General features: G+C 39.7%; 1 protein-coding gene across 15 annotated transcripts in view; it reads right to left on the minus strand.

Annotated features, from left to right (window-relative positions):
• Positions 1–14,638, minus strand: part of LOC117419463 (ELKS/Rab6-interacting/CAST family member 1) — a 357,387-nt gene that overhangs the window by 291,849 nt on the left and 50,900 nt on the right. For all 15 annotated transcript variants that reach the window (XM_058986432.1, XM_058986434.1, XM_058986433.1 and 12 more), the window contains exon 3: positions 2,379–2,795. In XM_058986432.1, the coding sequence (XP_058842415.1) occupies positions 2,379–2,795 (417 nt within the window). The remainder of the gene's footprint in view (positions 1–2,378; positions 2,796–14,638) is intronic.

Below are 14,638 nucleotides of genomic sequence, written 5' to 3' on the forward strand. Positions count from 1 at the left end.
CAAAAAACACAATAGAACTCCCACCCCCCCACCCCCTTCTATGCCATTCAATGGAAATGAATATAATGTTCTCCAAAAAAACAGCAACACAGCAAAACAACATTACTCATGTCTGTATAAGAAAAAACATGAAAACCGAGTTAGTGAAACTAGGAACCGTCTCTGATTTTTATACTAGCATGGGCTTCTATGGCAGATGGCCATCATCTTCTAGAGGAGATGCAGTGTGCGGTGTGTTGGTGCCAGTTTGTGTCAATACTGGCAGGAGATGCAGCTTGGGTAGCTTCCCACTATTGTTAGAGAATGAGTAAAGTGAGATTGTTCTCTATTATGTTTTTTTCAGACTGGCTGCCTGAATTTTGCACTAAAAATCCAAACAAATATCAAATGTAATGTATTGTATTTTCTTAATATAATCATCTATTTATGTACTTGAGTGGTCCAGACTTCGGGTGAAAATCAGTAAAATAAATAAATAAATAAATAAATAAATAGTTTTTTCCAGAAAAATAAGTATAAACTAAAAACGAAGGGCCCTAGGTATGTGTCATTAAACCACGACTGGATCAAACTGCTATGCAATGGGAGTCTTACTTCTACCCCTGTACAACCTATACTTCACTATCAAGGAATAAAGGATTAAAATCAATGTAATTACTTCAAGCCCCCTGCCAGAGCTCTTATATACATTTTAGCTCCATTAGCAATGCGCACAGAGAGTTAATGTTTAACTACGGCAGCTCTCAAGCTAAACACTCACAAACAACTCCTGAGCTGTCATTGTGACTATAGACAAAGGCAAAGGATGCTGTGCTTTGTGATGTCATCACTGAGTGCAGCCACTAGATGGCGATCCTCTCTTCACACTTGTCTCTGATTAAGTTAATCATTTCTAGTTCCGAACATGACAAAACAGGACACTTTGAAACATATTCCGATGGAAAGTTTCATCTTAAAACTTAATTTACATTAAAACGTAGGTTCTCTGTCAGACAAACAGCCCCAAAACTTGGATTTTGGGAACTTAATAATAATAATAATAATAATAATAATAATAATAATAATAATAATAATAATAAAGGTGCCGTACACTGTAATAAGTAGTATCATTTTAGGAATTTATATTTTCGCTAAATGTATTTAAAATGGTATACATTACATGTTTAAACTGTACAACAAAGCATAGAAGAATAAAAGTAAACAGCAACTGTTTTTCCTGCCTGACGTCACAAATGCCACCGTGACTGTCATTTACTGTCCCGGATGTAATTTATTTGTGCAAAATATCTGCCAGTGGAAAAGGAAAATGTTGTATACTGTATATATTAAACTGTACGTATTAAAACTTGTTTTGAAAGATACAGGGTATTAATGCTTGTGACAGAGTAGCGGTCTGCCATGTGGGTGTGCATTCGCTGCTGAGTGACAGGCAGGAGATCGAGACAGAGGTTGAAGTTGATACGCCCCACAGGCGAACAGGATTTATTCATATATCAACACACTGAACAGCTCACGTGACACTTCTAGCAATGGCAGTGCACGGACCACATACAACACAGTGTACGAAAACTTTGGTAGGAGCTACAATCTCTGAACGAATCTTCTCTGTCGAATAATAAACTAACGTTGCTGAAAAGATTGATCATGGCGGATAAACGGTGAGGGTGGATATGTGACGGGCGGATATGTGACAGACTACACTACATGGATACTGTAATTAATAACACAGGACTAGAGATCCTTCCACTCTCCCAGTTAACAGGGAGAGATACATACTTGGCTCCAGTTTAAATAATCAGCTCATCCTCCAGCATCTGCAGCAGTGACTGGCTTTTATAAAACTGCTCTCCGCTGCCTGGCCTGTTTCTATGACGACCGCAGACAATTCATCCATTATCATCTGTGAAAAATCTTCCCTCAACTGCCCTCAATAAAAGGTACCTCATCATTTTGTGTGTGCATGTGTGTGTGTTGCTCCTCTCAAGAAACAGACATTAAAACCAGCTTTCCTTTACATTTACAAAAAGCAAGACACTGGACGATCTGGCACGGACGCTGGTGTGTTTGTGGAGCATTGGCAGGGGTCTGGTGTACCCGACATTCGTGTTCAATTTTATATTTAGAAATATTAAAAGAAACTCTTAAACTCAGTTACACATTTTTCAGCTACAGCTACAATACGTATTAATGCATAGCAGTTTGAACCATTCCAGGTTTTACTGGGAGTTTGATAAGATACACCTGAGCTTGTTACCTATACACTGGCTCATCAAGCTTGTAGTAAAACCTGGAATGACTGGAAGTGCCATTAGCAGCATCACTAAGAATTCTACGAGCTGCTTTGTAAATGTGTGCCTATTCCCTGTACTGTTCGTCACCTCGCGAAGGGCACTGTTCTCCTTCTCCTTCTGGTCCAGCAGGCTGTCCAGATGGTGGACGTGCATCTCTGCCTCGGCCAGGCGGCGTGTGCGCTCGTGGTCCTCCTCGCTCGCCTTGGCCGACATCCCCTTGCTCTGCAGCATCTCCAGCAGCTTCTTGATGGACTCGTCACGGGCGCCCAGCGTCTGCTTCTGGGTGTCGATGCGCAGCTCCATCTCCTCCAGGGTCTTGCGCAGCAGGAAGAGCTCCTTGGCCTGCCGCTCATAATCGGAGTACAGCCGCTGGAAGTTCTCCTCGGTCAGCTCCGAGGCCAGGGGCTGGCTGGGGCGGCTGCAGCTGTCCTGCTGGAAGAGCTGGTTCAGGTCTCTCTGGATCCGCAGCTCATCCTGCAGGGCCTGGATCGTCATCTGCAGGTGCTGGGACAAAGACAGAGACAAGAGTGAATATGTGCAGGGCAGGCACTGACACAGGACAGGCTGTACCCTTGTAAGAGTTTACCATAGTGAAAACTTAGCAAAATGAAAGCACAGGTAAACATTGTAAAGCCCAGAGAGGTAAGGTAAAGCATACTAAAAAACATGGCAAGCTATAGTAAATGCAGGGGATAACTTCAAAAATAGATTTTTTCCAGTTTGGTCAGGCTACAGCTTGAAATATTCTTTGAGGAGCCAGCTATCAAACTACTCTTTACCTCCTCTGACACCATTTTCTAGCAATATGACATGAAAAGTGCGTTCATGAGACATGTAATGCTTGACTTTCAGTGAACGCTTATGGATTTCCAAGTTGCAGAATGCATTAGCTGTAGTCCTTTTTTATGTAACTAAATGTAACTATGTTATTTTTTCACATAAAATGTAATCCGTTACCACATTTTGTTATCTGTCTGAAAAACGAACCATTGCAGTTACTGAAAATTTTAAATCAGAGTACAGCAATGTGTTGCATGTAATGCATTACTCCCCAACACTGTTGGCAAGGGAAATGAATATCAGTAATCCTCAACGACTGATATTGATAATTAATTGTTCAGATAGCTTTGTATTGCTGTGAATGGTGCAGGTTAACATACATTCTGTATTTCTGTTGTTCTAGACCTCTTATCAGGCACGCATGGAATCTGTTTTAAATTAAACTACAGTAAAACTGTGATTCTCCAAACACCTCTATTATCCAAACAGACCCTCAATTTCTGGTATTTACAAAACAGTGCAGTAGTGTAGGTTATATAATTTACAGGTAAAGGTGGTTTCTTCCTTGGCAAAGTCATATAAAAAATATTACATGGAAATAACCTACATCTACTTTATCATCAGCTGTAATCATTTGTGGAATACAGATTAATAGGCGCTGCCAAAATGTATCTGCTAAAATGAAGAAATACATTTTTATGTATAAATGACACACATGATGTGCTGCGATGTTTGGCCTTAGCATTGGGAGACAAGCGCAGCATTACCAACAGGTTGCCACCAATGCCAGCAATATATGACACACGAAGAACAACATTCTTCTGTACAGTGGAGCAACCTCCAAGAAAAGGTGTTAAAACCACGTGGGTTGTCGAGGATTTGTGGCACACTCCACAACCCAGTTTCTCAGAGACAGCGAATTCAGTAGTCAAGTTGCGACGCACAGTAAAGAACTTATCTGAAGCAGCAGAGAGGAGCAGCAACTGGCTGTGGTTGAGACGGAAATATTCTGGCTGGGGATCTCAAGCACAGTAAAAAGAAAGCAACGTCGATGTAAAGGAAGATAAGTAAGCTGGGCTTAGCTGAGTGGGGGACGGAGGGGGGTGTTGCTGGGATGCCAGAATCACTGTCGAGCCCTCTTAAGGTGTTGTGGGCTAGTCGATGAAACACCAAGGATGGAAGGTGCCCACTGAAGACCCCAGAGAAGTTCCCTACTCAGCTCAGTCCAGACGGTTGTCATGCTGATGCGCTAGGGAGGCCGCACTGTGGTTGATCCCCTGAGCCAGCATTGCAGCCATTGTGTGTGCTGATGCACCAAGGAGGCAAAATAGGCTGATCCCTGGAGCCAGCATTAAACTTCAGCCATCAACACCAGGCAGAAGGATATCTACATCATCAGATGGAAGGAAACGCAGATGGATCACATTAGTTTACAATAAAAGAAGCCTTAGTTGGTGCTTATCTTGGCAAGAGCGGAGTCCAATATCAGCATGAAGTTTTACTCTCATGTAATGGAAATCATACCGTACATACAGCTTCTTCTAATTGCAATCTAATTGCAATGACATTCATCCAAACACACTCTGTCATCACATGAGAAAATATTTGGTTCCCAAGGGCTGATTACTGATGAAGGTGAAGGGTACAGTTGTAAACAAAACAGAAAGCTGAAGGACACACAAGTCAAGATGTCTGGGAGTGGGGCTTTCTAACTGGAAAAAATTGAACAATCTGACCATGTTTATCAACCAAAAGTGGGCAGGTATGGAAATAAAACTCCCATTGCATAGCAGTTTGATCCATTGCAGGTTTTACTACGAGTTTAATAAGACTCACCTGAGCTTGTTACGTATATGCGGTGGATAATCAAGCTTATATTAAAACCTGGAAAGGGTGATACTGCTATGCAATAGGAGTCTTATTTCAATATTTTTTTGTTGGAAAGCTCTTGAAATAAGGTTTACAATTATGCTTTCCGTTATTTGCCTTGGTCCCACATGGAGAAAAATGAGCTCATCAGAATGGGGATTTTTATCACCTTCACAAACATTTTCACAACGTGGGCATGAGTTACACCGCCCTTCCTTTTGCACAAACACCACCTAAACAAAGTTAAACATTGTAGACTATGTGTACTTTTCAGTGCCATGCTTTGTTTTTCTGCCATGAGGACACTGTTTACTGTGTGCCCAGCTAACACACTCTGGACCGCTTTAGTCAATAATTGACTTTCACTAAACACGGTTCTGTTGTGCCGTTGGCCTCGGCTCCCTCTAAGTAATGTGGTTACTCCAGGAGGGAAGGCTCTGTTCATCCCTCATCGTTCCCTGAGCACACTGGTTGCCAGGCAACAACAGCTGTCTGTGCAGTGAAAGTGATCTAACTCTTAAACGAGACAAATAAAAAAACCTACAACAAAAAACACTGTGTACTATATTTACATTTAAAAAATGTATCTGATTTTAATCTGTCCATTAGCTTGCAGTACACAAGTGTGTAATGCAGTTATCACTACCACACAGTATTATTATTTTTGTTTATTACAGTTCATGTCAGAGGTTAAACTTTTCCACAGAAAATGCTGCACCATCCAAAATATTTATATATATATATGTATATATAGGTTACCACACAACGATGTGCCTTCTGAAATGAAGGGGGTAATATATACAAAAAATAGGAACTCATAGCCAGTCAAAATCTGTCACAAAACTCCTTTTAATAATATGCTAATACTGCTTCTTAATTAATAAATACCTTTTTGTCACTGTGTTGTCTTTTTGCAGTAGAATTCAGAATTGCTTGTTTCCAGTATAATTACGTAATATCTTTATGAAAAGAACTCAGACAGCCTGAACATATTTAATTTACAACGGGACGTGCAAGGTGACATCGTGTTGGAATTCTATACAATGTAGGCTATGTAGTAACAGCCACACTAAGAGACTGCTTCAGATGTGATTATCTACCATATCGCATGTTTAAATACAACATCGACATGCTGCATTTGGACTGTGCTTGCTTCTGTAGTACCAAAGACTACAGGATGCCCTTGCTTTCTTTTCAAACCCATTAAAAGCCCTTAAATAGGATACTTCAATAGAGCCATATTGTCAAGCTCAATGAGCTCAAAGACAGGACAATAATAATAAAGCAAAGCTGGTCAGTGACGACTGGTATGCAAAGAAAAGAACCTCAGCCACATCATCATTTGCTTTGTTGCAGCATAGCATGAGCTGTAAACTACTGTGCCAACTGGCATCATAACTCTATCCTTAGGGGGGGGCTGTTTGTCTGTACTACTTCATCATTTCTGTCTACAGCTGTCTTCCCAGATAGCGCTTCTATTTTTCTCCCCTTTTTTCTCTATTTTTCTCTTTCATGCCCAGCGGTATCACAGCTCTTGAGACACAATAAGCAATCACCTGAGCGCATCTTGACAGCACTCTCACTTCTCCGGGCGCAGGAGGGTGTTCCTGCCGTTTCGTTAATGCTTGCTGTAACTTCGGCTCCCATTCAGGTACGGAAATATGAGTAATACAAGGAGTATGTGGATGAGCACTGGGAGCTACCTGAAGCTCAGGAGAATGTCAGGAATGCATATAGTGAAGACCACGAATGGGGTGTCAGCTTTCTGTTGTGCAGTAATTCTTTACAAAGGATCCAGTCTATCCTGTATGAATAGCATTGTAACGGTTCATGTTACAATACGAGATGTATCAGGAGTATCAAGAAACTCGTGAATTCTGTCATTTGTTTCCACTCATCGTGAAAATAGGATAGGAGCAGTTAGTGTTTTGAACTGGTTTCAGTGCAAACTTAAAGAACTTCGCAAATGTCAAATAAAGGTGAATACTTACACAGAACTATACAAAAGTGTCAACATTAAATTCTAAGCAACTAGCAGAGCAATATCCCAAACAATTTCATTAAAGTGGAGGGAGCAGCTTTAGAGAAATAAACTTCAAATGAACCGAAGCCTTTTGTGCAGAAAATATACCTCTGCATGCACTTGATAATGCAAAACCTAAAGGGAGGACGGTTTACAGTTCTGCAGAAGCATGAACCCCGATTTACAGATCTTGCAGTCGTTCATCTGAGGTGCTTAACCTGTCAACAGTGTAAATGCAGAACGATCTATCTAATCTTTTAAAGTACATTTTGTAAAACCAAAACCAGAGTGTGTTTAAATAGACACGAACAAAAAGGATATTGTAAAATTCTCAATTTACAACAAGAACTTTTATTTAAAAAAACACACATCGGACAAGGTATAGGCCTACATGTTAATTAAAAGTAAGCATATTCCTGTTACGGTTGTTAAGGTACTCTACAATGAGCCAGATCGGAGTATTCATTATGAATCTGTCAATACGCTACAATGAGCCAGATCAGAGTATTCATTATGAATCTGTCAATACGCTACAATGAGCCAGATCAGAGTATTCATTATGAATCTGTCAATACGCTACAATGAGCCAGATCAGAGTATTCATTATGAATCTGTCAATACGCTACAATGAGCCAGATCAGAGTATTCATTATGAATCTGTCAATACGCTACAATGAGCCAGATCAGTATTCATTATGAATCCGTCAATACGCCACAATGAGCCAGATCAGAGTATTTATTATGAATCTGTCAATACGCTACAATGAGCCAGATCAGAGTATTCATTATGAATCTGTCAATACGCTACAATGAGCCAGATCAGAGTATTCATTATGAATCTGTCAATACGCTACAATGAGCCAGATCAGAGTATTCATTATGAATCTGTCAATACGCTACAATAAGCCAGATCAGAGTATTCATTATGCAATGGCCTACATCTTAAACCATCAGCACACGCATTTAAATCAGTATCAGGCTGCAACTTAATTACTGAATGGGTGAGCCAGGTAAGCCACACGCTTTCATAACTCGCAATGGCAGGTACTGTACTTGCACAGACGGTAAATCTTGTTAAGAATAAATGTAAAATGATGCAATATTTATGGTAACTGCACTGTGTGTTATTTTAGGAACCATGTTGCATTTCAGTCTGGAATGAGAAGCAATGAATGACACCAGTGGCCAGAGGCCTCATTTCTCAAACGTTTAAGCTCTGAAGAAAATGGTCAGTCGACCCAAAGCTTGTACTCTTTGGATCTATTATATAGAAAAATAATCTCTCCTGGCAAGAGTGTGTGGGAGTCCCTTTTCTCTTTCTGAAACTCTGAGCTAACTATGAATCAAATCCAGTTTGTATCAGGAGAGCAGTGGCCTAAATATAATAAGGCTGTAGCTTTCAACTCTTTTGAGATCCTTGCTTCACTTCCAGCCTCATCCATTAGCAGAATGTAATGGGTAAGCTCACTTTAGGGCACTGCCTAACTAGTAACCCACACATCAACTACAAATTCTGATTCTTCATCAGTCATTATAGAAATAGATTTTTAAAAAAAAAACAATTGTCAACAAAAAACAAGCAGCCCAGAGGCTCAATGAAAGGAGATTGACATCTCTAATTGAGTGCTTTATAAACATGAAATAAAAGGTGAAAACAGGTGTGATCTGATTTTTATTTATTTTTATTGGCAGTCCGCAAAATTAAGTTGTGGTCCTTATCCGGATCTGTAGATCACGTACTTGCCCACCTATTGAGTAATCTATCCGAGGTGTTTAAACGTTACAGTATATGAATTGCCCTTTTATGTTTCACTTGCTATTGCAGGGTGTTTACAATCATTCTAAGTCGTTCTTTTGCTCCAATATTTAATGATCATTTTTCTCTAAATCTGACTTTCCCTGGCTTTGAGCTGTTTTGAGCATGTCCAGAATTCCTTTCCAGTCCAAGACACGGGAAAAAGCAAAAGCAGTCCATAAGTCTCCGGCAGAAAAGCCGGAGGAGAATCACATACAGAAGGAAAAAGCTCCTATTGCGCAGCACATTTCACCCTTTCCAGGTTTTACTATGAGCTTGATTAACCACAGTGTATAGGTAACAAGCTCAGGAGTGTCTTACTAAACTCATAGTAAAACCAGTGATGGATCAAACTGCTCTGCAATGGGAGTCTTTTTTCAGCCCAAAACTACTCTACATTAACTGTATGTAGACAGAGAGTATGACCGGTTTTAGAAAATGTGTCTTACCGTACGACGAGGTCAAAGTATTTGTTTTTTACAGCACTGGAGAAATATCCCTGGATTGAATCAACCACCTTTGTGGTTATCCCAGGATTACCCATAAAATGCAGCTATACATTTATCCTGGTGGTATAAGTATACTAATAATGAATCTGGAGAATTTTTTTTTGTAATTCAGAAAACTTTAGTTTTTAGGATAGTAGTTTCACAAAAGGCCTAATATAAATCTAGAGAAAACGTACTTTGCAAAGCATGATGTGTGGCCAAAGTGTACAATAAACTCCTTAAACAAATCCTGGTTGTCTGCCCACCTAATTGTTGAAACCAGGTAAATAGCTATATGTTTACCAGTGAGCCTTGAAAACTATGTTATCCTGAACAGGGACCAGGGATGGAAATAGGACTCTCATTGCATAGCAGTTTGATCCATTCCTGATTTTACTATGAGTTTAATAAGAAGCACCAGAGCTTTGTTGTCTATGCACTGTGGCTAATCAAACCTGGAATGGGGGAAACTGCTGTGCAATTGGAGTCTTATTCCTATCCCTGGCAGGGACTGCAAACTGTAAAATATAAAAAAAAGAAATCACAGCAACTAGCTTGTCTTGTGTTAAAACAAGTTCCTGGCCACAGCACTCAGACAGACGGCAGGGAACTGCCAAGTAAACAGAACTCTCTGGTAGAGTTCAGCAGCCAAAGGGATTCTGACATCTGACTCAGCCCATGCAGAGGCTTGCCGAGAGAATAATTAACGACAGAGGTTTCCTGACTGTTTGCTCTGAGGCACGGCCTCGCTGCTCCCCAAACTGCCTTGAAGCCCATGCTCACTCACTCACAGGCAGCAGGCAGAGTCATCATCAGGCCTGTTATTTCAAGGCAAAAAGAAAATGTGCAGGCCTTGGTTTCCGATTACAATCATTCCACGCATTCTGTAGACTCCTGATTCTTCCTGGCTTGCTTTAAACCTAAAAAAGGAGCTGGGTCAGTCTTATTTGAAGACCAAATAGGATACCATTATAAAAATCATCAAAAACTATATTTTGTAGAAGTAGTACATATTAAAAGAAAAATACACCAGGAGTTGTTTTAAGGGGGGGGGGGGGGGGGGAATTAGAGCCAGCAGTAACAAGTACTGTACCTCACAATTAACTACAGTTCTGTACAGGTCACAATTTACTACAGTTTACTGAACCTGTATTTTTACTTTCATTTTTACCCAAAACAACACAAAGCTGGGATCTCGGCGTAGCAAATTCAGTACAGACAACTTTGGGGGCTCAGCAGCTTTCTGCATGTTGATTTTGAGGGGCTTATTCAACCATGCCAGCATCTAGGCAACCAAAGAGCTAACTGGTGTCACCATGACGATTCCTCCAAACAACAGGCTGTACAGTCGGAACTCAACATTAAGAACACACCAGGAATAGAGTTCAGTCTAAAATGTCTGGAACTTTAAAGCATGTGTTATTTTCAATGATTTAATGTCTACTGAGTTAACAAGTAAAATGAGGCCAAGCTGTGTTTTGTGTTGTTTAATTAACACACTTTTAACAGGACTATATGTTTTAATAAATACAGTACCTAGTGACTTAAAAAGGCATTAAAGGGGATTGCTTGAAAAATCCTGGCATCTGCATCCCCCTAAAAAGAACAAGAGAGGATTTTCAAACCAGACAAGGCCATTCGGCCCATCAGTGCTTTTCCAGGTACATGCAACTGACTGATCTCAAAACTGTGTCTAGTCCGGTCTTAATCGATCTGGTAACAATTGAAAATAATGGCACCAAATTCATATGAATTTCAAGAGTTTCCACAGGAGTAACATCAGATTAGAAATGTTTTTTGTAATGATTTTTCTATTGTATTCCTGAAGATGATTGTAAAAAATTGCCACAAATCCATAATGAATTTCAGCAGGAATAGCAGCTAATGCTTTGGAATTGTAAGGCATTATTTGCAAGTGCAACCATACAAAATGATTCAGCATCACCAGCATGGCTAGGTAACCCACTCCATACCCTCACCAATCCCTGTGTAAATAAGTCTCTTCTATAAGTGCATCATTGTTCTCAGAACCTTGAACACTGTGACATTTCAAAATAAAAACTCTCCTTCCCATCTTCTGTGAGTTTTGGTCCTTTCCTGTTACTTATTTTTAGTTATGACAACCTCAATGCATACATTATTTACACTCTTGGTGTGCTGTTCTTGTTATCTGCCCTGTGCTGGTTTTTCCTTTGATTTATTCAGCAGGAGATTCATTCCTCCAGCTTGGCGATGAATCACAGGGGAGTCACAGTCAAACATCCGGATCCATTCAGCTACAGTAACACTGTTGCTTCCCTTTTGGAATCTCTGGCTCATCAGGATTGAAGACACAGGCAAATTGCCCCCACCATAGCAAATGTATTATATGGGCAATTTACCCACAGTGGAAAATCTGGCCCAGAGGGTCATAATTACAGAGCATTTAACAGAATGTAGTCAGAAACAGCCTCCCACTCCCCCCCCCCCCCCCCAGTTTGTTTAGGTTACATTTGTACTGTTTCAAATGAGTCTGCAGTGTTATCTAATTTATATTTTATAAAGTTAAACACTTTAAATATCACGTTAAAAGGGACTGTGCAAAAACAGTGACAATAATATACTTTTTCAGCAGTTCAGCAAATATATATGTTTTCATGTGGAACTCGAAATACAGCACTGAGCAGATCTGCAGTCTGCAATCTACAACAGTACAGTAATTGTGCAATTCGTACTGAATTGCAATTACAATATAATTGTAGTGGAACTGTGGCACATTGTAATTCTACCATATAAAGTGATCGATTTCAGTTCAGTTATGGATTCATTTGTCATTCGATCATTCTTGTATTTTCAACACTTTTGGTGACCCCATTTGTTTGAAAAAAAAACAAAACAAGTTATGCAGTATGTTTCTCCATTTGTACCTGTGATTACTGCTTGGTTATTTAAACTAAATCGAGTAAACATGTTAATGTGTGTAGTTGTTTTATGTTACTTTTTAGTGTAATTGTAATTATAAATTGTAATTTACTGCAGCATAATTGTAGTTGAACAAAATAGCATTGAAATTGTAATTGCAATTTCAGCAAACAATGCTGCTGTAATTGGAATTGTAATTGAGCCCTGGTCTGGTACTAGCTATTATATTGATTAGTGTTTTTTTCTACTAAAACTACTATAGTATACCACATTATATTAATGAATAGCAAAACATTAACCCTCTCTAAAAAAAACCTGAATAGGTTTCATGAATTTCTAACACTGAAAAACAAGCTCTGACTTCTTCAGTTCCTTCCCAGAGCACTCAGACAGATGGCAGGGAACTGCCAAGTAAATAGAACTCTCTAGTAGAAGAAACAAAAAATCAACTTAAAAAGTGCATCAGAGCCTTGCATCGGGGGCCCTCGTGCGTAGCAGACACACGCAGTTCATTATCAGGGGCCCTCGTGGACCAGACAAGCATAGCTCATTATCAGGGGCCCTCGTGTGCAGCAGACAAGTGCTTTTCATTATCAGGGGGCTTAGTGTGGACCAGACGAGCGCGGCCTGTGCTCTCAGTCGTCAAGCTGGTCTGTGGACCACCCACCGTTCTGCAGCCAGAACGTTAAACTATTATCAGATCCTGTTACTCCTGTATCGATTAAACTCTGCTGGCTTCCTGAGCACTTCCTGGTCGATCTTTACAAACCTGCTTTTAATGTCAAAGATCTATGGCCTATTGCTAGAGATGCACTTACCTCTCTGTGCAGTAAGATATACAGACTTTGACAATGATACCTAGTATAATACAAGTATTGACTGAGGCTGTGACTTTGAGGAAAACTGTTGCCCGTAGGTTTAAAAAGTTACAGGCTGTGGGAAATAATGGGCAGACACTAATGCTATATTCACAACCACATACTATTATTATTATTATTATTATTATTATTATTATTATTATTATTATTATTATTATTATTATTATTATTATTATTATTATTATTATTAGTTTCTTAGCAGACGCCCTTATCCAGGGCAACTTACAATTGTTACAAGATATCACATTATTTTTTACATACAATTACCCATTTATACAGTTGTTTTTTTTATACTGGAGCAATCTAGGTAAAGTACCTTGCTCAAGGGTACAGCAGCAGTGTCCCCCATCTGGGATTGAACCCACAACCCTCTGGTCAACCACTACTCCACACTGCTGCCTGCACCATACCATGGTAAAAAGCGTAGAAATAAAAAAAATTAAATATAAATATATATATATATATATAATATATAAAAATCACATACATATATCGAATGCACAGTACCGAGGACGGAAAGGGTACTGCACTGTATTAAAAGCTATTCTACAGTGCAATGCATTTATTTATTCCATGGGCCATTATTTTCACATCTCACAACTGCACATGCTGTCGTGTGTTTTACATCACCCTATAGAATTAACTCATTTTGCTTCATAAAGTCGAATGAAACCTGCTGAATAATGTTACGTTAACATACTGAATTCAGTGGCGTAGCCAGGATTGTGTTTCGGGGGGGTGAAGATTTTTGCAGTACGTTTGTTACACAGGCGCATTTTGTTTTTGCTTAGGTCTACACAAGGTTAGGTAAATCATACAAAACAGAAAAAAAATGTCACAAATATTTTACAGAGGAAATGTAAAAGAACACAAATCTAAAAGGTGCTTGTGCAAGAAGAGCCCTTCAATAAACATTTTGATTGGTTTGTTTCTGGTCTTCCTATCCCAATTCCCTTCTAGAAAGAAATGGTGCAAGAATATTTCAGAAGATTAAATTGAAGGAGAGATCCTCATCCAGCCTGATATCCCACTGCCATTCCTATTGGCTGGGAGGGAGACACACCTCAAATAATACACTGAAACTTGATAATTCCACCCAAGCTTCGGGGTGTGAATTCTTACTGACACACAAGCTAGCTCTGGGAAACATCTCTATTTCGATCATGAGGGCCTGATGCATGAGATAAAACAGACCATTTATAATGTGCCACAGCCACAGTGTACAGTATAGTACACACTTAGTGGAAGGGCAATCTTAACTGACATGTTTTTAATTAGTCTGATCGTTTACAATACTTGGTGATTAACAGCTCTTATTCTTTTATGGTAGTCGGTTCACTAGAATGGCCCATTGATTCATCACTTTTGAGAATGTTCTCTGCAAAACGTTAGCAGTTGATTCAGAAGCACCCGTCACCCGAGTGTGCCATCTGACCTCGAACAAAGCCAGCCTGCTGTATTGCCCATCTTGACTGAAACCGACATGCAACAGGGAGATTAAGCATTTATTACAGAATACATGGAATGGTGTGTGGGTAACAAATCAGGGTCATGTGAAGGACTGCTCATTTACCGTCCCCGTTGGGCAAATATTGCAACCATTATAGTTTCTT

This window comes from Acipenser ruthenus, chromosome 14, assembly GCF_902713425.1.
Source record: "Acipenser ruthenus chromosome 14, fAciRut3.2 maternal haplotype, whole genome shotgun sequence".
In the NCBI taxonomy this organism is placed as follows: Eukaryota; Metazoa; Chordata; class Actinopteri; order Acipenseriformes; family Acipenseridae; genus Acipenser; species Acipenser ruthenus.